The 26,248-nt window shown below is 45.5% G+C and overlaps 1 protein-coding gene across 1 annotated transcript; it reads left to right on the top strand.

The window, feature by feature from the left end:
- Positions 1-14,866: 14,866 nt before the first annotated feature.
- CHRNA9 (cholinergic receptor nicotinic alpha 9 subunit) lies at positions 14,867-24,867 on the top strand (the record flags this gene model as incomplete). The annotated part of the gene is made up of 5 exons (XM_084903052.1): positions 14,867-14,930; positions 15,218-15,363; positions 16,497-16,651; positions 20,972-21,504; positions 24,326-24,867. The coding sequence occupies 5 exons, from the start codon at positions 14,867-14,869 to the stop codon at positions 24,865-24,867; spliced, it is 1,440 nt and encodes a 479-aa protein (XP_084759178.1).
- Between the last annotated feature and the right edge of the window lie 1,381 nt (positions 24,868-26,248).

Raw genomic sequence — 26,248 nt, 5'->3', positions numbered from 1 at the left:
TTTAAAAAAACCCCACACACCTAATAAGTGACTCTTTCCCTGGATTGAGGCGGGATCTAACATAAGTTAAATACAGATCTCTTTCTCCAGGAGCTCAGAACCTTGAGCACACATGTAGCTTGACTATTATGACACGGGATTTGGGCCACAGGGGGAATTCAGGTAGCTCCTTCTGTGCTGACTGGAATCGGTTGGTTTCCAGGCCAAACAGCACAACGCTCTGAAACAAGGTTCTGCTCCAACAAGCTGGAACCTGAATAGACCTGGGAACAAGTTGCCGGGTTGTCTACCAGGAGCGTTTACACCTGGGCTTGCTCATTTTGCTCTTAGAAGGGCTGCCCTCCCGGGAGCCACTCTTGGCGCAGGGAGAAGCACAGTGCGGTGAAGACCCTGAGCACTCAGCTCCCTCCGGCCTCTCGCAGTGGACAGCAGAGAGGGCTGCTTCCCTGGGGCGGCGTGGCATTGGAGAAGGGTGACTGGCAGTCAGGAGACTCCCCTCCCCTCCCCCCATCAGGCTCTGGCCACTACAGTCACGTATTTATTGGGCACCTCTTAATGTGCCAGGTACCGGGGATACCAAGACAAATAGAACCATTGGGAGGGGTTTAGTCCGGTTGGGGGACAAACATGTCAACTATTAAACAATACGATAGACATTAGAATAGAAGCATGTGTGAGAGTTCAGAGGAGGAAGTATAGAATTCTGCCCATGGAGGTTCAGAAAAAGTCTCATAGGTTAGGAGACTCTGCAGGTGAGTCTAAAAGGAGGAGACACTGTTCGCTGGTAGGGCAGGGTAGCACGGATATTTCCGGCTGAGGGAACAGCCCATGGAGGTGGGAAGGAGTGCAGCAAACCGGCATTTATTTTTTTTAATTTTATTGATTTCATAGAGGAAGGGAGGGGGGAGAGAGCTAGAAGATCAATGATGAGAGAGAATCATTGATCGGCTGCCTCCTGCACACCCCACGCTGGGGATGGGGCCTGCACCCCGGGCATGTGCCCTGACCGGGAATTGAACCATGACCTCCTGTTTCATAGGTCTATGATCTGAGCCACACCAGCAGGGCCCACCTCATTATCAAAGTGATGTGGAGATGGCAGGACATGAGTCTTACCAGGGAAGGCAGAGTTGAAAATATGAAGAGGTGACATGCTGTGTTTTAGAGTGTGACTCCCTCCTGTGGAGGGGGAAGGAAGACGGGAGGATTTCAAAGGAGGAGGGAGGGGGTGGCACAGTCAGATTCCAAAAGATCTATATAGCCAAAAGTGGTTTGGCTCAGTGGATAGAGCGTCGGCCTGCAGACTGAAGGGTCCAGGGTTCGATTCTGGTCAAGGGCATGTACCATGGTTGCGGGCACATACCCAGTGGGGGGTGTGCAGGAGGTGGCTGATCGATGATTCTCTCTCATCGATGTTTCTAACTCTCTATCCCTCTCTCTTCCTCTCTGTAAAAAAATCAATAAAAATTAAAAAAGAAAAAGAAAAAAAGATCAATGTAATGACAATGTGACGGAGGGAAGGAGGTACTAGAAGAGGAAGAGATAGGAGAAGAGGGACCGGCCCTGAGGTGGTTTGCAATAGTCTGGTCACATGACCTTGATGTATGTCAGGGGAGATAAGAGAGGCGGTGTGGGTTTCAAAGATAGAACTGATCACCCCAGATGGGATGCGTGAGGGCAATCTGGGATAACTCCAGGTGGGAGGTGGGAATGGTGGCTCCATTCAACAAACTCGGGGACAGATGGGATGGTGGGGAAGGTCTGTGTTAACTTTCGGCCATGTCTAAAGTGCCGAAACCGGTTTGGCTCTGTGGATAGAGGGTTGGCCTGCGGACTGAAGGTCCCAGGTTCGATTCCGGTCAAGGGCATGTGCCTTGGTTGTGGGCACATCCCCAGCAGGGAGTGTGCAAGAGGCAGCTGGTCGATGTCTCTCTCTCATCGATGTTTCTAGCTCTCTATCCCTCTCTCTTCCTCTCTGTAAAAAATCAATAAAATATATTTTAAAAATAGAAATAAATTAAAAATAAAGTGCTCGTGGGCCATCTAAGTAGAGCTGCCTGGTAGGTGCTTGGTGGGTGGGAGTCTGAGCTCACAGGAGAGGCTGGTTTCCGATGGCAAGGCTGGATCAGGCTTCCCTCTCTGTAGACATCCCGTAAAGATTGTTTTGAGTGGCTAATTAATGATTACAAGGCACTTGGAAAACAGAACAATTTTGCAATGTAAATGTGGATGCTCTCCCGGTAACGGACTGATGGCTTCGGAAAAGCTCCCGCTAAATAAAAACCAATTTTTCCCAGCTATAAATAACCCTCCTGCTGCAGTCGGGTTTTCAATGACACGGTGAAGAGAAATGCGGCAGGGGAAATGAGGAACGGGGCCCAGGAGGGCACAGCGTGCCTGCAGGGAACAAAAGTGGGCAAATTCTGGCCAAGGGGGCGAGGCGGTGATCTGACCTGGTAGAAAGAGATGAAAGTCTAACGTCAGAAGACGATACCTTCGCTAACTACCTAGGTGTCCATAATTAATGATCCGATGTGGAATGAACGGTCGCTGCCACTCTTACAGATACAGGAACTGTTTTAAGCTCTTTATATGTATTGCTTCATTCAGTTCTCAGAACAACGTCATGGTAATTCTTTTATTATGCCTCCTTTGATAATGAGTAAATTGAACACAGAGGGTGTAAGTGACGTACTCAAGGCCACTCAGCTAAAAAGTGGCAGATAGACGGGGCCCAGAATCCTTATAGAGGCAATAATTAATGACTGTGTTTTCCTGCCTCTCCATGTAAAAAAAAGCTAGGAAATATCACTTCACATGGCCTCTGATTTCTTATCAGTGCATGGATTCTGTAACAGGCAGGTGACATCATGTATATTAAGGCCTAAATTATAGTTGCATATTTTCTTTTTTAATATATTTTATTGATTTCTTACAGAGAGGAAGAGAGAGGGACAGAGAGTTAGAAACATCGATGAGAGAGAAACATCCATCAGCTGCCTCTTGCACACACACCCCCCCCCCCCCCCGGGGATGTGCCCACAACCAAGGTACATGCCCTTGACTGGAATCGAACCTGAGACCCTTCAGTCCACAGGCTGACGCTCTAGCCACTGAGCCAAACTGGTTTCGGCTATAGCTGTATATTTTCATTACGTTCTCCCATGGGTGATCGATCCTTCAAGGAAGCAGTGTTTAAAGATTTGTCCCAATCGTTTTGGGGAAAGCTCTGGGAGTTTCTGTATTTGTGTGGCTTTGTGTTTGCAGAATACAGTGGACTACTGAGCAGCACGATCATTCAGCACTTGAGACCGGATGATTGGATTCAGCGCAATAATAATGATCAAGGGCTTGCAAGTAAGAGAAGCCTTGGTTCCATCCCAGCTCTGCTACTTAGACGTGCTACTCAAAACTCCCAAGCCTCCTTCCCCATCTGTACATGGGGTACCTTGTTAGGACGATAAGGATTACAGTGGCAGAGAGTTCTGAGTCCAGGTAAGAGACTCAGGAAGCTAACTACGACGACACAAATAGACATGTGAGCACTAGGGAGCCCTTGCTAGGAAGAAGGGCCTGTAGCCGAAACCGGTTTGGCTCAGTGGCTAGAGCATCAGTCTGTGGACTGAAAGGTCCCAGGTTCAGTCCTGGTCAAGGCATGTACATTAGTTGTGGGCACATCCCCGGTGGGGGGTGTGCAGGAGGCAGTTGATCGATGTCTCTCTCTCATTGATGTTTCTAGCTTTCTCTCCCTTCCTCTCTGTAAAAAATCAATAAAATATATATTTTTTAAAAAGAAGGGCCTGCAGAACTCTTGCTCTGATAGGGAACGTGGAGTGTGGGTTACCCGCAAAGAAGGCCAACAGGATGATCTCATAAATGTATTCAACAATTAGCATTCAACAGTCAGCATCTCTCTCTTCACACAGTATGTCTATAACTAATAAAGCAAAACTTACGATTTTAAGGAAAGAAATTTCTCCAAACACTTAAGCGTTGATTGCAAGCCTAAATTAAGTCCTGCTATTCATTTAATTAAAACCACAACATGAATACTCTGGATTTTCTTAAATGCATACATCAAACACCTTAGAAAGCTGACAAAACACATACTAATTATCACAATGAGTACAGAAGTTATTATAAAAAATGTATTTTTAAAATTGCTACCACCACGGATTTAAGGTTGTTTGTTCATCATACTAATTGCGATCCATATTTTAATTCTTATTTTTATTTTATACCTTTCTGGGATTCCTATTTCTATATGGTTGCACTAATCATACTGATCATCAGCTCCCCCCAAAGAGTCAGATTAACCAAAGCTGCAGATTCTGAGTTCTCAAGTCATTGCTTCTTGGAGGGGTTACCAGGCCTAGCAATTCAAATCTGCATAGTTAGTCTTCAGATTGAGCCCTTTTAAAAACAATCAAGCCTTATTTCTGGTGTTACAGAATTTTTAAGCCCCTTTTAAGTTCAAATAGATGCTGAATGTTGGAAATCAGAAGCATGTGTTCTTTAAAATGTTCACAATCTGTATTCCCCATCCCACATTTCAGCCATTGTTCTAATTGATCTGGTCTGTGGTGTAGCTGGCAACTTCGGCGTGCTCTATGGGCACCCTGTTATAATGACGGTGTCTTCCAGAGCCTTGCTTCTCAAAGCGTGGTCCACGGACTGGCAGCGTCCGAGTCACATGGGATGAAGATTCTCAGCCCCACTTCAGGTAAGGTGACCCAGGACCTGCCTGTTAACAAGACACTCCCTCTGGGATGTGATTGCGCTTAAACTGAGAGCAGCACTCCTATAAAGAATTCATCTACCTGCAGATGAGGGATCAAGCCTTCAGGACATGTAACTGATTTATCAGAACCACAATGGCTTCCTCTTTGCTTATAGTTTGAGAGTCTATATTTTAAAATTTATCTTTATTGTTGAAAGTATGATAGATGTCTCCCTTTTCCCTTCCCCATCGACCCCTTCCAGTCCACCTCCACCCCCTACCCCAGGCCCTCACCGCCCCACTGTCTGTGTCCATGGGCTATGCATATATGCATACAAGGTCTTTGGTTGGTGACCTCCCACCCACCCACTCTCCCCTGCCTTCCCTCTGAGATTCCGAATTCTGTTCCATGCTTCCATGTCTCTGATTGACTCTGTTTATCAGTTTCTTTTGTTACTTAGATTCCACAAATGAGTGAGATCATGTAATACTTGTCTTTCTCTGACTGACTTATTTCACTCAGCATGATATTCTCCAGGTCCCTCTGTGCTGTCTCAAAGAGTAAGAGATCCTTCTTTTTTTTTTTTTTTTTTTTTTTTTACCACTGCATAGTATTCCACTGTATGAATGTGCCAGACCTTTTTTATTCACTCATATACTGATAGGCACTTGGGCTGTTTCCAGATCTTGCAAATTGGAAATTGTGCTGCTATGAACATAGGGGTACACGATTGGTGTTTCCGGCTTCTTAGCGAAGCCATGGACAAAAGGTGGTAGGTGAGAAGTACAGAAACTTTATTGCAAGCAAATGCTACTTCTAAGCCTTAATTCTAAATTCTAAGCCTACACTCTGCTCCCCTTGGCACCGAGGGGCAGAGGGGCCCCTAAGAAAGGTGTCCTCTAAGTTCCAGAGGACATTTACCTTTTCTCTCAGGTGGCCGCTGCTTGCTTTGTCTTGAAGCATTCAATAGGCTGGAGACCCTCTTTTCTCCCGTGGGGCCTTACCCTGTAATCGGCTCCCAGGACCCCCATGTCCGCACTTTTCCTCGTTTGGTCCTCTTATCCGTTTAGGTTGGAGTCACTTTTGATTTATCTTGTGGTTTTCTCCCAGTTGTGCTGGCCTGGGGATGTTTTATCTTTTGGCTTTCCTGGCTGCTCGGGTCAGGGCTACTATTGGCCTAACGCATGGTCACTTTAATTGCTCAGGCCAGAGATACCCCTGTCTGTCTTGGTTTATGGCTGTTTTAGTTGTTTAGGCCAGACACGTGGCATTTCTCTGTCCTCTGTACAAGTGAGATAAGCATCCTGGTGTCTTCAAGTCTCCATTTATGTATTCCTCCCCCACGGGCCCTCCTCATTCCCCAAACCTTGCTAACTAAGCGAGCTCACTAACCCTTTCGTTAGGATATATTCCTAGAAGTGGGATCGCTGGGTCAAATGGCAGTTCCATTTTTAATTGTTTTGAGGAAAGTCCACACTGTTTTCCATCCCACCATCAGTGTGAGAGGGTTCCTTTTTCCCCAGCACTTGTTTGCTGATTTATTGATGATAGCCATTCTGGCAGGTGTGAGGTGGCACCTCATTTAATTTGCATTTCTCTGATGATTAATGATGTTGAGCATTTTTTTTTTTTTTCATGTGAGTTTGAGACTTTAACTGCCAAGAATTTTTTTGCTTCATAGACCAAGAGAAGAGGGCCTGGGACTGAAGGTGAAGAATCCAGTATGGGAAGGGGGCAGGTGAGGAGGAATTGCCCAGAAAGCTAGGAGAAAACCAGGGGAGCTTGACCGCCATGGAAACCCAGATTAAAGACCTTTTAAGGACTCAACATTTGTCAGGTCCCCTCACCACCCGGACGAGCACGTGGTGAGCACTCCACGCACGCTAACCATTGTCCCCGTTGTGGCCACTGTCAGCAGTAATTTAAAGATGAAGAGCGGGTGCTCTTGGACAAGCTGGGGAAAGTCAGGAAGCACCATCACAGAGGTTTCCCACAAGCGTCACTTGCCGGGACGCTTGGAGGAAGTATCGATGGTCCTTTTTGGGTGTTGAATGAAAAGGGGCTGATTCGGAGAAAAAAAATACGGTCAGAGGAAGTAGTGTGTTCACTGTTTATACTTCCCTTTGAGGGGAGGGTGAGGTGGCGTGAAGGGAGGGGCTAAGAACACAACTAAGTAAACGTACTTGAAGGAACGAGACAGCTTTCCTACCATTTTGTTTTCTGGACCTTCACCATAGCTCTTCATGAGTTTTTTTTTTCTTTTTCTTTTTTCTTTTTTAATTCCCTGCTCTGAAGGAGTAGAGCCATCCAACTGGATTAAGACGGTTCCTCTGAGATGCTCCTGGGATGTTCTGTTTGGGTCTTGCAGGGTTGTGCTCTGTTAGAGATTAATCCGGCTGAAGGATGAGGGAAGAATAATGCAGGAATATTCTAGAAAAATATATTGACGAACTGACTCTAATAACCTATCTCAGAGATAGTGAAGAGCTATTATAGTGGGCATGTAGCTATTAGCCAGAAATCCTGAATGAATGGATGGCTCTCTGAAGTATTTGGTATTGGAGCGGGTTTCATTTCAAATTGTTTTTGTGTGCCATCTCTTCAGAGCTGGTGACAAACCACAGATTTCACTTATGATGTCATCTTCAGCATCCTGTGCAGGGGCCTGCGGGGAGTGTACAGAGACACCTGGTGGCTGGTAAGGTGAACTACCCAGCTTTGTTAGAAAAATAAAAGATGGGAATTATGTCTACAATTTGGTTTATGTTCGTGGTTGAGAATTTCATTCTTTCTGCCATTCATGTTCGTAGCACTAAAATTGTGTATTTAAAACTAGATTTTGATGCCTTTAGATTATTTTATAGCCTCCAGCCTTCCTTTCCTCAAGAAACCATCAACCAGGTGACCAGCAACATCTGCTGGGCTCAGTCTAACCAGGACTAGGACTAGGGCGAGGCAAGTGCAAAGCATAAGAAAGTGCCCACATTCACAGTGATGAATATAGACATTATGTAATGCAGCTATTTAAAAAAAAAAATCAAAACCCGTGCAAACATTGATGATAAACAAAAACATCAAAACTGTAAAGACAGCCCTAACCGGTTTGGCTCCATGGATAGAGTGTCCGCCTGCGGACTGAAAGGTCCCGTGTTGGATTCCAGTCAAGGGCATGTACCTTGGTTGCGGGCACATCCCCTGTGGGAGGTGTGCAGGAGGCAGCAGATGGATGTTTCTCTCCCATAGATGTTTCTAACTCTCTATCCCTCTCCCTTCCTCTCGATAAAATATATATATTTAAAAACCTGTACAATCAGGACCAGCATTACTGATGTTCCCTTTTATCTCAAGCTCCTATGTGGCACTGGAAGGAGCAAGTGTAGCCAATGGCAGAGCGCCTCACCTGGCTCATTCATGGTCATGGTCAGTGCATGTGTGTCTCCCCTCCCACCTCCCCCCCCCCCCCCCCCGTCCCCCACTGCACTTCCACATACACACACCCGCCTACGGTTTCCCTTGTCCTTGCTGTGGCTCTCTCGGTCTCATCTCTAACTCAAGTGTGAGGAGTCTAGGTCAATGGCAATGATAGGTAAAAAGAGAAATAAAGAATAGAACATTTAAGAGAAACATTGGGAATGAAATAGTCGGTTCTCCTGCTTTTCAGGACCCTCCTCCCTCCCCAACATGCTTACTATTCCCACGGAGCTCTTTGCTCAGCGGGCCTGAGCCCGGGAGACTCAGACACCGAGGACCAGTGGGAATGGGAGGTGGAGGAGGGCGTTGCTCTGGAGAGAGAGCCCCTTTCATTTCTTTCCTGTTCTAACACACCCCTTCAGCTCCCATTTACCAGGACCAGGGCAGGAGATTGGGTGGGATACATGAGGTTCTGAGACTAGGGGACATGCCACTTCTCAGGGTGGGGGACATTGGCAGTAGCTGGTACCCCCAAAAGAACCTGGGAAGGGTGTGCGTTTGGTCTGTGTGACGCTATCTCTGAATCTGCCCGTTCCTCTTCCTGAGGATCAGCAACCCGGACGATCAGCTTCTGTGAACAGGAGAGGGTCCCCACCAGCCTCCTCCCTGAGTCTCCAGGCTTGTCCTTCACCTAACTCATGCCTGTCAATCAAACAGCAGGGAAATGTTGTGCAACTGCAGTCCCACAAGCTGCTGTGAAGGAGGAAGGAAAGCCAGGGGGGTGAGAACAGATGGGGTTAGGAAGGATCAGGAACTCAAGAACAAAGGAAAATTTCAGAGCAGCTTTCAGAAGCAAGTGGCTTAAGAAAGAGGCCAAAGGGATCTCCTAGATGGGGGCTCCTCAGCACGTGGTGAAGAAAGAACCCAGAAATAAGAGGAAGCCAGGAGATCCTCGTGTGTAAAGCTTTACGGCATTCACTTATATTCCCCTTGGGAGTTGTCAGGGAGGGGAGGGTGTCCCTCTGACAAGGCACAGACACCGGAGCCGGCCGCAGTCCCAGGGTCACTCACCTGCTCACACCGGACACCCCGTGTCCTGTGTCAGCGGTTCTTCTGACCCAGAAAACAGATATCCCTTACCACCGGCTCATGACTCCGCATGAACTTGGCTCTTCTGTCGGCAATGGGTGAGTCTCTTTTTACCGATGGAGGTTTTGCTGGCCATGGAGCCCATGTGGCTCAATGGAGTGCCTGCTATATGCCACGTACGTGTTTGGCACTGTAAGTTTTCTCTTTAATCCTCGTAACACCCTTGATTGAAACCTAAAGAGATCTTGTGATTGCTCCAGCTCACATAACTACTGCGTGGTGGTTCCAGAACTTGAACCTGGACCACGAGACAACTCCTGATTCTCCATGTGCCTTCTGTTGCATTGGGTCAGCAGAGACGCGGGGAGATGCCTCCACACCCTCCTTCCTCAGCCATGGCGGGTGCTGCTAATTGAGCTTGGTGCTTGTTCTCCTAGAGCTGGGACTGTGAATAAAGCACAGGCTACATACATGTAGAGAAGTAGAAATTATGATCCATGTTCTCAAGGAATTTTGCTTTGACAGGGGTGAAAATAGATACAGTAGTAGATTAACAGGATAAGGCTATTAAAAAAGACCCCATGCCAACACCGGTTTGGCTCAGTGGATAGAGTGTCGGCCTGTGGACTGAAAGGTCCTGGTTCGATTCTGGTCAAGAGCCCGTACCTTGGTTGCGGGCATATCCCCAGTAGGGGGTGTGCAGGAGGCAGCTGATCAATGTTTCTAACTCTCTTTCCCTCTCTCTTCCTCTCTGTAAAAAAATCAATAAAATATATATATTTTAAATAAATAAATAAAATAAAAAAATAAAAATAAAAAACCCAGCCATGAGTGCTAAAAAGATCCCAGTAAGCTCATAAATCAGAGGAAATGTATCTACTTTATTTTGTCTGAAAGCTGACCTTTCCCTACTTTTTGATTCCTTAGATCCCTCCCCCCGCCCCCATTGGATATTACTCATTTATTCAATCAATAAATATCTTCTCTGTATCTGAGAGTACAGCCTGAAACAAGGCCAAGTTCCCATTATCATGGAACCGCTTTAAGAAGCAGTTCTTCCATAGGGAGATTAGACTGTTAGCAAGTACGGGCACTCACGTGCACATACATCCGCTGCCCCTAAGTGTGATGAGAAGGTGAAGCAGGGAAGGTAGACAGAGGGAGTGAGGTGTCACTTTATGTAGGGTCAACAAGAAAGATGGCACTTGAGCTGAACCAAGAAGGAAGAGAGAGGGGGAGCCAACAGGATATGGCCAAGGGCACCCTGGCAGAGGGATCAGAAAGGGCTAAGGCCATGAGCGGAAGTGTGTAGTGTGTTTGTGGAATGCAAGGAGGCCGGTGGGGCTGGGGTGCAGTAAACCAGAGGAGAGTGTTAGAGGCAGGATGTCTCGGGCCTTGTAGCTGTGGGTAGGATTTGGATTTTACTCCGAGGAATCTGGTATGGACTCCTGGGAGCCTGTGCTTATTTAATTCTCAAAACACCCCTAAGGGGCATTCACTGTTATCACTGTCCCCATTTTATAGATAAAGAAAGCACAGAGAGGTTAAGTGATCTGCCCAAAGTTCCACAGCTAGTGAGTGGCAGGTGGGCTTGAATCCAAGCAGTTTGACTCCAAAGTTTATACTTTAAACGCAACATTATTCTGATTTTCTTGGCGAAAAAAGAGTAAGTTCTGTCTTAATGGGTAGTCCTTTGGGCATGACTTGGCATTCAAATGCCAGCCCTTATCCAAAACTCAGGTGCATGGTGAAAGAATCGGGGGACTATTCCTTCAAAGAAACTTTTTAATTTCGAGGCACATGCCCAGCACGAATCCAGCAAGTTTAGAAAGCAGCGGTGAAGAGGTACTCAGGCCCGGAGGCCAGAGATTTCCGTGAGCTGGGAGGCAGTGGGAGCAGGTGTCCCAGCTCTGAGCACCTAGGACAGCTCCCCTCCACCAAGAGCTCAGGCTCCTCTGGGAACCCTGAGGGTCTCTGACTTGGCTCTGGATGGAATCAGAATCCTTTCCCATCTATGTGCTTTCTGGGCCTCAGTTTTTCCATCTGTATAATGAGGGAGCTCAACTGGATGCTCTCCAAGAGCTCTTTATGGGCTAACCATATTCTGATTCTGGATTTAATGAAATGGAGAAAATATTTATTCCAATTTTTTTATTTGGGGGGGGGGGAATCCTTTATAAAACATTACTAGAGGCCTGGTACATGAAAATTCATGCACTGGAAGGGGGGGGTCCCTCAGTCTGGCCTGACCCCTCTCACAGTCCAGGAGCCCTCAGGGGCGGGAGGCGATCTGGCAATCAGGGGAGGGCAATGCCCCATCACACCTCTGCTGCTGCCACTGCTGGCACACGCAAGCCTAGGCCTGCCCTAGTTACCTTGGGTGGTACTGGCTGGCTGGGCAGCCACCATGCTAGGCGTGACTGCCTCAGGCTGGCCCTGGGTGGCTGCGAGGGCTGAGGGGACTGGGGAACTCCACACGCCGGCCGCCCTGGCAGGCCTGAGGGGACTGGGTGCTGCTATCTTGTGGCTGTGGGCACCACCATCTTTGAGGGCATGACAGTCACTAGCATATCCCCTCCTTATTGGCTGTGGGTACTGCCATCTTTATGATGGTGTGAGGGTCAATTAGCATATTCCCTCTTTATTAGACAGGATGTTTGAGTTTTGCAAGTTTTGTTAAAAAAAAAAATACAGCTGAAACTGGTTTGGCTCAATGGATAGAGCGTCGGCTTGGGGACTGAAGGGACCCAGGTTCGATTCCAGTCAGGGGCATGTGCCTTGGTTGTGGGCATATCTCCAGTAGGGGGTGTGCAAGAGGCAACTGATCGATGACTCTCTCTCATCGATGTTTCTAACTCTCTTATCTCTCTCCCTTCCTCTCTGAACAAAATCAATAAAATATATATTTAAAAAAAAATACAGATAGCAAAATGAAGGTATTTGTCCTCTTCACCCTTCCCCCTCTGCTACTGGGAGAGGGCCTTTTGGCAGAAGAACTCACCAGGGTTTTTTGTGGGGCAGGGGAATCTCTCCCAAGGGACTGGAGTGCAGCCTCCTGGAGTGGATCCAGGGGTGCTCCAGGAGGCATGACCCCAATGGGCCAATGGTTCTCAGCAGCTTCAACCCAAAAGGGCTGAGCAGGGACCCTGAGGGGAGGGGAGAGGGGCAGGAGAGGACGGGAGACCATTCAAGGTGGACCACGTAGGAGCTACAATCCAATCCGAGGAGAGCAGGAAAAAACATCCTCAGCACTTCCTTGTACTCATGGTGGAGCAAGACGGAGATCTGCTCACTGTCTGTGCGCCTCTGGATCCCAAGGACAAGGCAACACAGCCCACGAGCATTTCAAACGATGGCTGCCGCGTAAAACCTGGTACCTCTGCCCTGTGGGACTCTTCCGGGGGACCTTTCTTTTCCTGCATTGCGCTTTTTTTTTTTTTTTTTTTTTTTTTTTTTTAAATACTTTCTGGTATTCCTGCATGAGACAGGCTTTGCTTATGTAATAAAAATTGTGTTTAAAAACATTAAGAACTTATGAAATGTCTCTAACACCTCCATCTATATTTGGCAATAGACAAGTGCCGATTGTTCCACAGGGGAGGACTTGGATCCTGCACATCTGAAATGGCTGGGCTGTTTTACTGTGGCAGTGAATGGTGCAGAGGTTGAAAGGATTATTGTGCTGTCTAGAAATTCTCTGAACTCGCATCTCTTGTTTCTGGCCAGGGTATACTCCCTCGGGGGGATGGTTTTGAGGTCAGATGCTGTTCAGAAGCTCTATCCATGAGCTGAGGAAAGGCAGCTGCCGGGATGAGGATCGTGAGCTTCCGAACTGGAGGAGTTCAGTGCTCTGTGAGCCTGAATTAACACACCAGGTCACAGGACCAGTCCTACATTCATGGGTGCTCAGGAAATGGGGTGCACTCAGGGGGTTCCACATTTCTGGGTGGCTGACGTTTATTCGGAGTCTTTTGGTTATCTGAGCCCACATTTTAGGAAAATCAGTCTAAAGCTTAGCTGCCTGGTTTTCAGAAGCCTTATCGAACTCATGAACTCTAAATACCGTAGTAAATTCAACGGCTTTCTTCTTCCATTAGTGTCTTGCAAGCTATGGGATCACATTATAGGTCTCTCTCTCTCTCTCTCTTTCTCTCTCTCTTTCTCTCTCTCTCTCTCTCTCTCTCTCTCTCTCTCTCTCTCTCTCTCTCTCTCCCTCTCTCAGCTAAGGAAGAGCTAATGACTGGGCATCTTTGGGCCTCAATTTCTCATGTGAAAAGGAAATGGTCAATTCCATTTCAACAGTGCCTTCAGCCCCTGAGATTGCAGAGTGGAGGCTTGCTGAGCGTGGGCATGAGGAATTGTGTCATTTGATGGGTGAGTCAGACTAGGGTGTCAGGAGAATAATGTCTTCACAATCAACACCAGGGCCCAGGCAATTAAAAAACGCATTTAGCTGAGTGCTTGAGCGTCTGCTCTGTTCGGAGGCTATGTTCCTGAACAGGGACAGGATGACTCATCAGCCGGCTGTCACCTGAGGAAACGAGGTTATATCCAGTTTCCTTGCTTTGATTCCAGGCGACTGAAAAGACCCTCATTCCAGTTTCCAAGGCAGTGTCCCCAGGCAAGAGCAAGCATGACGACTGAACATTGACGTTCTTTCGTGGGAGCAAAATTAGATCACAGATGAGAAAAAGGCTTTAAAATTACATGAAGCAGCATTCAATACGAAGGGATAGATCATCCTTGGTAATATCATCATTGCTGACGAATCACTCTCATGCTGGCCTTTGAGCCGTGGTGTTTTAGAGCTAGCCAACCCTGGGTGACTTGGCAAATATGGAAATTCTGCATCTGCAAGGCTGATCCGAATGTAGTGCTTTATAGTTTTCAAAGTGCTTTTATTTATTTTATTTTTACTCTTTATATATTTTTTCAAAGTGCCTTTACATGCAGCATCCTGGTAGCTGGGAGGGAGGGACAGTGTTTTCCCAGCGTCTGCCTCAGACACTGGTTATTATAGAGCTAGGAAGGGCTCAAGCTTGTCATCCAACCCAGGACCACATCGCAGTCTGCTGCTTCTCCTACCCATCACCCCCTCACACACAGACTCTCACATACCGCCCCAGAGCCGTGCTCCCGGGGATAACCGAGGCAGGGGTGAGAAGCAGCAGGCAGAGAGGAAAGCCGATCTGTTCTGGAGATCATGGGACTGCTGCTGTTTCCGTCTCTAAGTGCTGCTCAGAGCGCACACGGCCTTTCCCGGTGGCTGCCCGTGGCTGGATCTGTTCAGCTCCCCTTAGCCCAAGACACAGGCTGAATCAGCCTGCTGCAGGGGCAGAGAGCACCCAGTCTCTGAAGATGGAATCTCTCCCCCTGAAAGTGTGGTCTGGATGTTCCTGCGAAGGGTGGGGTGGCCCTCCCGGCCCTCCAAGAGCAGCACTGCCTGTCCTCACCCTCCTGAGACTCCTGGCATCTCAGCTGCGGGCACTGCCCCTCTCCGATTACCAGAGGGGAGGGCTCTCAGGACCGGGGCCCTCCGTGCAGTGCAAACCTGAACTCTGCGTCCGCTGCGGAGGCTGCCTCAGCGCTGGGCCCAGTCCCTTCCCACTGCCTGGCTGGGAATTTATAGAGGCTCCGAATAAAAGATGAACTGGCCCCATTCCTGCATCTCTTTTTGCTGGATTTGCTTTGCTGCCTCCAGACTGAGAGGTAAGAGACTGGTGGGTGGGTACCCACCGCTGCTCATCTGGGGCCGCCTCTTTGGCGGGAGGTGGGGTGGGCCAGGACACACAACCCGTGATCTAGCCGCAGGGAAGTGTCCTGTGCTTCCGACTGACTTGCGCTGGACCCCGTAGTGCAAGGTAGAAGAAACCTCATTCTCCAAACCCTGTTCCTAGCTGATGCTGGGTCGTCCCCACTTCCAGCCCTCCGTCTGTTGTTCTTTGCCTCAGATACACATGGCGCTGAGTGTTGACCAGGTCCCTCTTTTTGAGCAGTTGTAGGAGCAGCGGATGGGAAATACGCTCAGAAGTTATTTAACGACCTTTTTGAAGATTATTCCAACGCTCTTCGCCCAGTAGAAGACACAGACGAGGTCCTGAATGTCACACTGCAGATTACACTTTCCCAGATCAAGGACATGGTGAGTACACAAAGGGGTGACTCTTCGGCGTGTTGCTTAGAAGAAACGAACAGTACTTTTCAAAGAGATGTTTTCACTGGGAATTTGAGAGGGAAGGAGAACAGACAGCTGGTGGGAGAGGGAGACCCCAGGGGAAGGAAGCGTTCTACGAAATTAATTTTGCTAATTGTTACCTATCCCGGCCATTAACAGTAATAGTCTTAGATCATCTAAAGAAAGACGGTGTTAAATATTGCATGATTGCATTTCTACGAAATGTCCAAAAGAGGCAAACCCACAGAAGACAGAGCAGAGTATTGGTGGGAAGGACAGGGGAGTAGAGAGTGTCTGCTTGACAGTCTTAGGGTTCCTTAGAATGTTCTGGAATTAGATAGTGGTGATGGGTGCACAGCACTGCGAATATTCTGGAAGCCACCGAGTGATTAAAATGTAGATATTCTTTAAAGTGGTCCAAATGGTGAGTTTTATGCTCTGTGCATATTACTTTATGTGCATTTTACTCCAATTAAAAAAAACACAAAGGTAGTGTTTTAAGATGCCATACTTTATTACTGCTTAAATGTGTTTAATTACACAAAGTTATGAATCTTGATTTTTCTTCCATCCATTGTAAACATCCTGACTTTCTCATTCAAATGAATCACCTGATAATTATTTTTTGGAGAAAATTGGGCAGTCGATTCATGCAAAAATCTGATGTCTTAAATATTTGCCCACTTAACATTCCAAACACTAAATAAGGCCGAAAAAAATATGGCCTTGGCAGTCAATCAAGGGTCGGCCAGTGGTCGGCAAACTGCGGCTCGCGAGCCACATGCCGCTCTTTGGCCCCTGGAGTATGGCTCTTCCACAAAATACCACGGCCTGCGTGAGTCTATTTTGAAGAAGTGGTGTTAGAAGAAGTTTAAGTTTAAAAAATTTGGCTCTCAAAAGAAATTTCAATCGTTGTACTGTTGATATTTGGCTCTGTTGACTAATGAGTTTGCCGACCACTGGGCTAGACTGAGAGAGCTCTCACTTCCTGAACATAGAGCAGTGCTCTTGGAATTCCGCGTGAAGAACAAGTGTTCTAGAGATAGAGGGCGCCGCCGAGGTGTCCACTGGACAAAATTACATCCGGGTCAATTGTGCAGGACGAGAGAAACCAAATTCTGACCGCCTACTTATGGATCCGCCAAACCTGGCATGACGCCTACCTCACGTGGGATCGAGACCAGTACGACGGCCTGGACTCCATCAGGATCCCCAGTGACCTGGTGTGGAGGCCGGACATCGTCCTGTACAACAAGTAAGTGCAAATCAGGGCTTTCTCGGGAATGAACTTGTTGACGTAACTGGGTTTAAACATAATGAAGAAGGAATATTTAAAACATATGTAAGTCCCCTGGCCAGTGTAGTTCAGTGGTTGAGCATCGAGCCCGGAACCAAGAGACCATTGGTTCAATTCCTGGTCAGGACATATGCCCGGCATGGGGGGCTCCATCACCTGTGTGGGGCGTGCAGGAGGCATCGGATCCATGATTCTCTCTCATCATTGATGTTTCTATCTCTCTCTCCCTCTCCCTAACTCTCTGAAATCAATAAAGAAAAGGTGTTCCATCATTTAAAAACAAAATGAAACAAATCACGTGTAAGTCAAGTGTCAATTTCTGTTCCTAGGCCCTAAAATAAGGGTCATAAAATCTTAACTCATAAAAGCTTGGAGCTATATTCCCCTTTTCAGGTAAGAACTGTATACAGGGCTACTATTCAGATCTCTAGGGCTACTGAAACAAAGTACCTCAAACTGGGGGAGGGAGGCGGGGGCTTAAACAATAGAAACGTGTTAGCTCACAGTTCTGGAGGCTGGAAGTGCATGGTCAGGGTAGGGTGCCAGCCAGGTTGGTTCCCTCTGAGGGTCATGCCTAAGCATCTGTGCCAGGCCTCTCCCCTCGCCTCTGGCGGCTGGTAGCAGTCTTCGTTGCTCTTTAATGCACAGAAGCATCACCTGATCTTCCCGTGGCATTTTCTCTGTACTGTCTGGGTCACATGTTCCCTTTTTAATATGTTTTCTTCTTTAATTGATATCAGAGAGAGGAAGGCAGAGGGAGAGAAAGATAGAAACATCGATGAGAGAGAAACACTGGGGACTGAACCAGCAACCCTGGCAGGTGCCCTGACTGGGAATCAAACCAGTGACCTTCCGGTGCCTGAGATGATGCTCAGCCAAAGGGTCAGGCACACAGGCTTCCTTTTATAAGGACGCCAGTGGTGCTGGATAAGTATCCACCGTACTGTACCTCATCTTAACTAATTACATCTGTAACGACTCTGTTCGGAATAAGGTCACATTCTGAGGGCTATGAATATTGGGAGGGACATAATTCAACACATAATAGTGGTGTTCCCTTCTCCAAGGTCATGTGTCAATAACAATGATGCTACTGAGGTTAAATCGGGATGGACCAGCTGGGGGCTGGCCTATGGGTTTTGGACTTTGTATGGAGAGGAGGAGGAACGAGGTTATAAGGTCACCAGTTACCTGATGACCAAGGGGCCTTGAGTAAATATAGGTAAGGCTTATGTTTCTCAAACTGTAAAGCACACACGAGTGACCTGAGGAGATTCTGATTAAATACAGATTCTGATTCGGTGAGTCTAGGGTAGAGTTTTTTATTCTGCATTTTTATAAGCTCCAGATGTTAGAGCTGCTGGCCTGTGGACCACATTTTGAGAAGGAGCCAGCTTGTCCTGTCACAATTCAGGCTCAGTTGCTCCACCTATTGTCAAAGGAGCTTCGATCTATTTTATTTCTGAAACTCAAGTTTCTCTGGGCTGGGAAAGGCTCCTCTTGGGCTCAGAACAAGGTGAGTGAGGGCAGCCCAGGGGATCCCTCCTGAGAGAGAGCTCAGCCTGCCAGTGGGCAAGAGTGCCCTGTCAGGAAGCCACTCTGGTGGGATGGATTGTGGGATTGAGTGAACAGACAAGTCTATGCTGAGGGTCCAGACATTCTGGTGACTGACAGAACTGGCTGATCCACTGTCCTCTCCCCCAGCCCACTCCTCCGGTTCCGGGTGGGAGTCTCACAGCCCCCAACGGGAAAGACCTGTGTGCACAAGTGCAAGATGACTAAGATCAGCTCAGTCTTTGATCGGCTCCAGAAGGGGACAAGGGGCTGCCTGGGGGGCACTGAGGGGCTGAGGAAAGGGAAGAAAACAGGGAAACAAATGACAGACCCTCAGGGTCATCCTGTTCTGTCGACCTCCATTGTGAAAGCTGGTCCCTGTAATTTTTCATATTCTGGTTGAGAACATGGAGCCCAGTTAGAAACACAGGGAAGGGGGAGAGAAGAAAGTAACATATATTGGACACATACTATGGGTCGGCAGAGTTGGGGCTTTAGGGTGGTAGACAGAATAACCGCCCCCAGAATGCCCACACCCTAATCCCGGAAACCTGTGACTATGTTACCTTACGCGGTAAAGGGGACTTGGCAGGTGTGATTACAGGAAGGCTGTGAGTGAGGAGGCTACCTGGCTGGGCCCAATGTAAACAGGAGTTCTTATAGAAGAGGGACTGGAGGGTCAGAGTGGGAGATGCCGTGAAGGAAGCAGAGGACAGACAGTGTGCCCTGTTCCGTGGCATGCCGGCAACCCCTGGGAGCCGGAAAAGACAAGGAAATGGACGGTCCTTCAGAGCCTCCACCGGAGTGCAGCTTCGTCGACATCTTGATTTTAGGATTTCTGATCTCTAATAACTATAGAGATGTTAAATTTGTGTTGTTTTAAGATACTATTGTAGGTTTATGGAAATTTGTTGCAATGGCAATAGAAATTAATACATACAATTTAGTTATTTAACATTTAAAAAGAAACTTTAAAGTATTATACTCCTTATTTTTACAAGTAACTTGCTCCAGGTTGTAAAACCTGAACCAGGTTTTGAACTGAAATCTCTTGGTGATATTTCTTTGATGTCATGACACTTTCTAAAGGAGAACAGGCCTCAATTATTCAAGCAACCCATTTTCCTACTTACCTGCCTCTCTTTGTCAAATCTTTCTTCTATGCAAGGCATTCTGTAGTGTGTTGAAGAACCAATTAGGATTTTTAAACTCAGTCACTGGCCTGGCTGGCGTGGCTCAGTGGTTGAGAGTTGACCTATGAACCAGGAGGTCATGGCTCCATTTCCTGTCAGGGCACATGCAAGCTCAATCCCCAGTAAGGGGGGGGGGGGGTGTATGCAGGAAGCAGCCAATCAATGATTCAATGATTTTTTCATCATTGATGTTTCTATCTTTCTCTATCTTCCTTCAACTCTGAAAAAAAAATTATATATATATATATATATATATATATATATATATATATATCCCAAATGATGGACATTTCATCTAACAGGAGAGGCAGGGAATGCTTCTCATAGGAGGTGAATCTTTTAAAAAATTTTATTTAAAATTTTTATTTATCAATTACAGTTGACATGAATAGTGTTTTAAGAGGTGGGTCTTGAAAAATGTATTAGATTTGTTCATGGAAAATATTATAGATAGGAAAAAGGGTTTGAGCGAAGGAGGGAAATTCACAGGATGTGTTAGGGTTTCAGCCTTGGCTGGTGGAGTGTGAGTGAAGGAGACTATTAGAAACATCAGGCTGGAAAGTGGGATGGGAGTAGATCATGGAAGATCTGGGACACTAAACTAAGGAGGGTTGGGAGTATTTGGTGGACAATAAGGAACCATTGCAAGTTTTGAGCTATAAAACATGTTCAGAGAAACCAGGGAGCTAAAACAATAAGGTATTGGTCTTGCAGTAAATAAATAGGAATGCCTTTAAACTCTTCCCTCTGGCTTCTGGGGAGTGCCAGTGGGCCATTAAAGGGAGAAAAGAAAGTGAGGTCAGAATGTGCAGCCTTTCTATAGAGTTGTCTCTGGCTGTCTGTCCCTGAACAGAAGGTCATAGCTCTTATTATGACTTGATCAAGTCAATATGCCTTGCAATGGTGGTGGAGAAAGAGTTATCCCCTAAAGGAAAATAAAAATTCTGTACCTCAAAATGTCAGGCATAAATGTTGACAAAGCAAGAAAAACAAAAAACAAAAACAAAACAAAACAACCCCCCCCCACATTTATCCAGAATAAATTATTATATCTTAAATTACAGGTGAATAAAATTTTTTCCATGTTTTCCAAAAGTTCTACTACACATGTAAGACTTTTCCAACAACAACAAAAAGTTGCCTTAATATTCTTGTGCCCAAAGTTAACAAAACCAGGTAAGCAGAACCTCCCTTTCAGATTTTAGCTTGGACAGGTTTACATTTTGTCTGGATTTATAAGTCATTATGCCTGGACCAGCAGGGTGGCATTAGACATAGAGAGGAAGGGACATAAAGCAGTGATGCCTTTAAGGAAGGGTCCAAGACAGCTTGCCCCTCACTAATTACAGGAGATGGAAGAAAAGAAAAAATTAAGAGTTGATTTCAGATTTTCATGCCAAAGTAACAGGGAGAATGGTGACCCCTTGCCAAAGACATGAAAGTGATGGACACAGGGTGGGGAGCGGTCTGGAATAGGAAGTTGGTGAGTTATTCCAACAAGCTGCTTGCCTTTTCCTCCTCTGACGTGCAGGGCTGACGACGAATCTTCTGAGCCTGTGAACACCAACGTGGTCCTGCGGTACGATGGGCTGATCACCTGGGACGCACCGGCCATCACCAAAAGCTCCTGTGTGGTGGACGTCACCTACTTCCCCTTCGATAACCAGCAATGCAACCTGACCTTTGGCTCCTGGACCTACAATGGCAATCAGGTGGACATATTCAACGCCCTGGACAGCGGAGACCTCTCCGACTTCATTGAGGACGTGGAGTGGGAGGTCCACGGCATGCCCGCGGTGAAGAACGTGATCTCCTATGGCTGCTGCTCCGAGCCTTACCCCGACGTGACCTTCACTCTCCTTCTGAAGAGGAGGTCCGCCTTCTATATCGTCAACCTCCTCATCCCCTGCGTCCTCATATCTTTTCTGGCTCCCTTGAGTTTTTATCTCCCAGCAGCCTCTGGGGAAAAGGTCTCCCTGGGCGTGACCATCCTGTTGGCCATGACTGTATTTCAGCTCATGGTGGCAGAGATCATGCCGGCCTCAGAAAACGTCCCTCTGATAGGTGAGTTCCAGTGTCTTATACTTTGAGCCCAACTTTGTAGTGACTGTAGTGATGTGTATGCCTTTCAACTTATAACAATTAGGCCAGCTTCACACTCCACACAGGCTGCCATGTACTTCATTTAGTGTCTTCCGTTGGCATCTTTGAAGACAGGCATGGCTGTTGGAAACAAAACTGGCCTTGTGGTCTCTAGATTGACCAAAAGAAGATTGAGAAGCAATAGAGTTTGGAGCAATGGTTCTCAAAGGGTGGTCATACATATATACCCACACCTTTTTAAGAAATAAACACAGAAGGTTCTCTAATCCCCATCCAACCACTAAAGAGGAAGGGGAATATTGGCATTTTTATGATCTCCTCTGAGAGGCAGAAATGGTGGACAGGGATGACATCCAATCATAACCCTACCTGAGGCAGCACCAATGGGTAGGCCCCTCTCTCTTCTTTAACAGTGACATTCAACAGCAACTTGGCTCAGTTCTGAAGAGCAATGTCTCAGGACATGTGTTGGAAATTTTGTAAGCATTACTTCTATTTCTGTGATAATAAAAAATGTTTTTTTGTTTTTTGTTTTTAGGAAGGGTGCACACAGACCTGGAGAATATTAACAATCACAATTTATTTGTAGCACTCATGAAATGAACGTCTAGTCATAGAAACGTGTTCAAGTTTTCTTCATAAGTATAGCATTTGATCTGGGCATCTGGCCCTTAGCCTTTACCAAGTTCCATTTAGTTTTAGTTTACTCAGAGCTTTTAACAAATAATAAACAAATGATGTATATTATTAAATCTTATCTCCATCTGTTAAGATATACATGTGAGTCCTCTCTGTTACTCTATTAATATAGTGAATTAGGTTTTTTGATGTTGAACTAAACCCTCCTTTATCATGATGAATTATCATTTAAAGACACCAATTGAGTAAGCTTACTAATAATTTTTGTAGGTTTTTTTCAAATATGTCTATAAGTAAAATGCCTTAATAGTTTCTTTCTTGTTACTTTTGGAATCAAGGTCAAATTGACTTCACAAAATGAACCAGGCTGTTTTTCCTCTTTTCTATTTCTGGAACAACTTGAATAAAATAAATTATCTGTTCTCTTAAAAGTTTGGCAAAACTTACCTACAAAATCTTTTGCCCTAGAGTATTTGGGGGGTAGATATATATGGAATTAATGGCAATCAGGTGGACATATTCAATGCCCTGGACAGTGGAGACCTCACCTCTTCACTTCTAGTTATGTGTTCTTTCTTCTTACACTACGTTTAACATCTGATATATTTCTAGAAATCTGATCTAGGTTTTTAAATTTGTATCATGCAGCTACCCTGTTTCCCCGAAAATAAGACAGTGTCTTATATTAATTTTTGCTCCCAAAGATGCGTTAGGTCTTATTTTCAGGGGATGTCTTATTTTTCCATGAAGAAGAATATGGTACACGTTTATTGTTAAATGAAAATAAAGGAAATTTATTACTGTATACAGTACAGTAGTATGGCAGTTGTCAACACAAACCAGACAACTGTGAACCCTACAGTATCAAGAATTTACTCATTTATTCAATGACAATCATGTCATCATCTTCTGGAACATCATCATAACAATCCAATTCCTGAATTTCCTGGTGAATTTCTTGTGACTCCATTTCTTTCAGAATCAGTGGACCAAATCTCTCATGTTTAGCCTAGGGGGGCCTAATTTTCGGGGGGATGCCTTATATTTCACTCAGAAGGAAATCTGTAAGTAGGTCTTATTTTCAGAGGATGTCTTATTTTCGGGGAAACACGGTATATATAAGATTATTATGTTGTTTTCTCAATTTTGGTTTTCTTATTTCCTCTTTTGCATCCTCTCTCCCCACTACCACCTGCCTCTGTTTTATGTGCGGATTTATCAAAAGTTTATCAATTTCATTATTTTTAAAAATAGCTCCCTTTCAATTTTATTTGTTTTCTTGGATTTTTTTGTTCTATATTTTATAAATTTTTACCCTCATCTTTGTTTCCTTTTTTCATTTTTTTCAGGATTATTCACTTTATTATATAATCACATGTTAAAAAGATAGAGAAACAGTGTCTCTTCTTATTCAATAGTAATGAGCTTTCACATTAGAAATGTGACAATTCGGAGAACTGGCCGAGATTGTTAATTATTTGTTTGTTTGTTGAAAGTGAACATTTTTCACATCATGATCTCAGCAAACATTTACAAACCTTTTAGGTAGGTATAAGGGACAGTTTTGAGGATTTCACACGAGTCACCTCAATGAAGCTTTACTATATTCCTATGAGTTAGATACTAGTATTATATTCATTTTGTAAAGAAAGAAGCTCAGACTTAGCAGCATTATATAACTTGTTGCAGGCCACAAGTCTGGTAAGTGACAGAACTTGGATTTGAACCCAGAAAGTTTGATTCAAAAGTCTATACTAGTACTCATTAGTGTATACACTGAGTGGCCAGATTATTATGATCTCTGAATGCATAATAATCTGGCCACTCAGTATTTATATATTCATGTATCAGGCTTCTAATATATATAATTATGAATTTGTGCATGGGTGGGGTTCGGCCAGCCTGGCCAGAGGGAGGAGACATGGGCGGTTCACCGGCCTGCCTGCTGGTCGAACTCCTGGTCAAGGGGACAATTTGCATATTAGCCTTTTATTATATAGGACATACACTGAGTGGCCAGATTATTATGCATTCAGAGATCATAATAATCTGGCCACTCAGTGTATAGCTTCCTTAGAAAAAGTGTTTTTCGAGCCAAACATGAGGACAGTTTTAAGCTGACTTGGTTGTTGATATTTTTCAGGCAAATACTACATAGCCACGATGGCCTTGATAACAGCCTCCACTGCCTTGACCATCATGGTGATGAATATCCACTTCTGTGGGGCCGAGGCCCGGCCAGTGCCACACTGGGCCAGGGTGGTTATACTGAAATACATGTCCAGGATCCTGTTCGTCTATGATGTGGGGGAGAGTTGCCTTAGTCCCCGCCATGACAGGGAGCGAGGCCGCCTCACAAAGATTTACGGCAAACTTCCAGAGGCTAATCCGAAAACAGCCAGGAACAAAGACCTTCCCAGAAAGAAGGAAGTGAACAAACTCTTAAAGAATGACTTGGGGTACCAAGGTGAGACCCCTCAGGACACTGACAATTACTGTGCCCGGTACCAAGTGCTGACGAGGAATATCCAATACATTGCCAAGTGCCTCAAAGACCACAAGGCCACCAATTCCAAGGGGAGTGAATGGAAGAAGGTTGCGAAAGTCATAGATCGATTCTTCATGTGGATTTTTTTCATTATGGTGTTTGTGATGACTGTTTTGATCATAGCAAGAGCAGATTAATGAGCACGTGGTATGTGGGAATAAAGTAATAGAATTCTCTGTGATTTACACTAATAATTTCTTCAAGTCTTCTCCATTTTAATTACAGAAATACTTTTACCAGTTCAGTTGCATTTGGCTGCAAATAACAGAAAGCCCACAGGTTGAGAACTGCTAGCAGGGTCACTTAAGACCATCGGAAAATAGATATTTACATTATGATTCATTAACAGTAGTAAAGTTACAGTTATAAAGTAGCAATGAAAATAATTTTATGATTGGGGGTCACCACAACATGAGGAACTGTATTAAAGGGTTGCGGCATTAGAAAGGTTGAGAACCACTGACTTAAACAGATAGAAACTACCCATCTTCACAAAAATAAATCTAGCTACTAAGTCCAGGGATCTTTCCATTTTTTCCTATCTTGTTTTAAGGCATTAAATTTGTAGTAATCGGTTACCACAGTAATAGAAAACTAATATAGGAACCAGCGAGTAACTCTGAGTATATAGCTTTTTCCATATTTTATATTATTTGTTTGGGATAGATTTGACTATAGCCAGATTGAAATGATTCTATTGAGCCATTTCTAGAAATTTCATCTAGGTTTTCAAATGTATTATCTGGCAGTTATTTATAAGACTAGAGGCCTGGTGCATGAAGGTGTGTGGGGGGTCCCTCAGCCCAGCCTGCACCCTCTCCAATCTGGGAACCCTCTCATAATCCAGGACTGCTGGCTCCCAGCTGCTTTCCCTCCTGCCTTCCTGACTGCCCCTAACTGCTTCTGCCTGCCAGCCTGATCACTCCCTAACCACTCCCCTGCCAGCCTGGACACCCCTAACTGCCCTCCCTGCAGGCTTGATCACCCCAAACTGCCTTCCCTTGCAGGCCTGGTCCCTCCCAACGGCCCTTCCCTGCTGGCCACCCTGTGGCAGCCATCTTGTGTGTTGGAGTGATGGTCAATTTGCATATTTCTCTTTTATTAGATAGGATTATTATATTGTTTTCTAAAATTTGATTTCTAAAAATTGAACTTTATCCTGAAGGGATCCACAAAAGGATTAAACCAAGAGAATGATAGTGTCAGATTTGTGTTTCAGAAATAAGACTGTGGTGGTGACTATGAGACTGTAGAGAGAAGATAGAGGTAGAGAGACCTGTTGGAATATGTTGTTTTTGTTTTATCAATTCAGGAAAGAGATAATGAAAGCTTGACCCAAGACAGGGGGAATAAGAAAATGAGTCACAATGTATTTATGACCTAGAATAGACAAAACTTGGTGAATGGTTGGATATGGGGTTAGGGAGAGAGTGGTATTGAGAATAATTCTGAGCTTTCTATCTCAGACAACTGAGGTGAGGAATAAAGGAAGATGAGGTTTTGGAGGAAAGAATTCTG

The sequence above is a fragment of the Pipistrellus hanaki genome (assembly GCF_964339955.1).
Source record: "Pipistrellus hanaki genome assembly, chromosome: 1".
Classification (NCBI taxonomy): Eukaryota; Metazoa; Chordata; class Mammalia; order Chiroptera; family Vespertilionidae; genus Pipistrellus; species Pipistrellus hanaki.
This window is presented reverse-complemented; position numbering and strand designations above follow the sequence as displayed.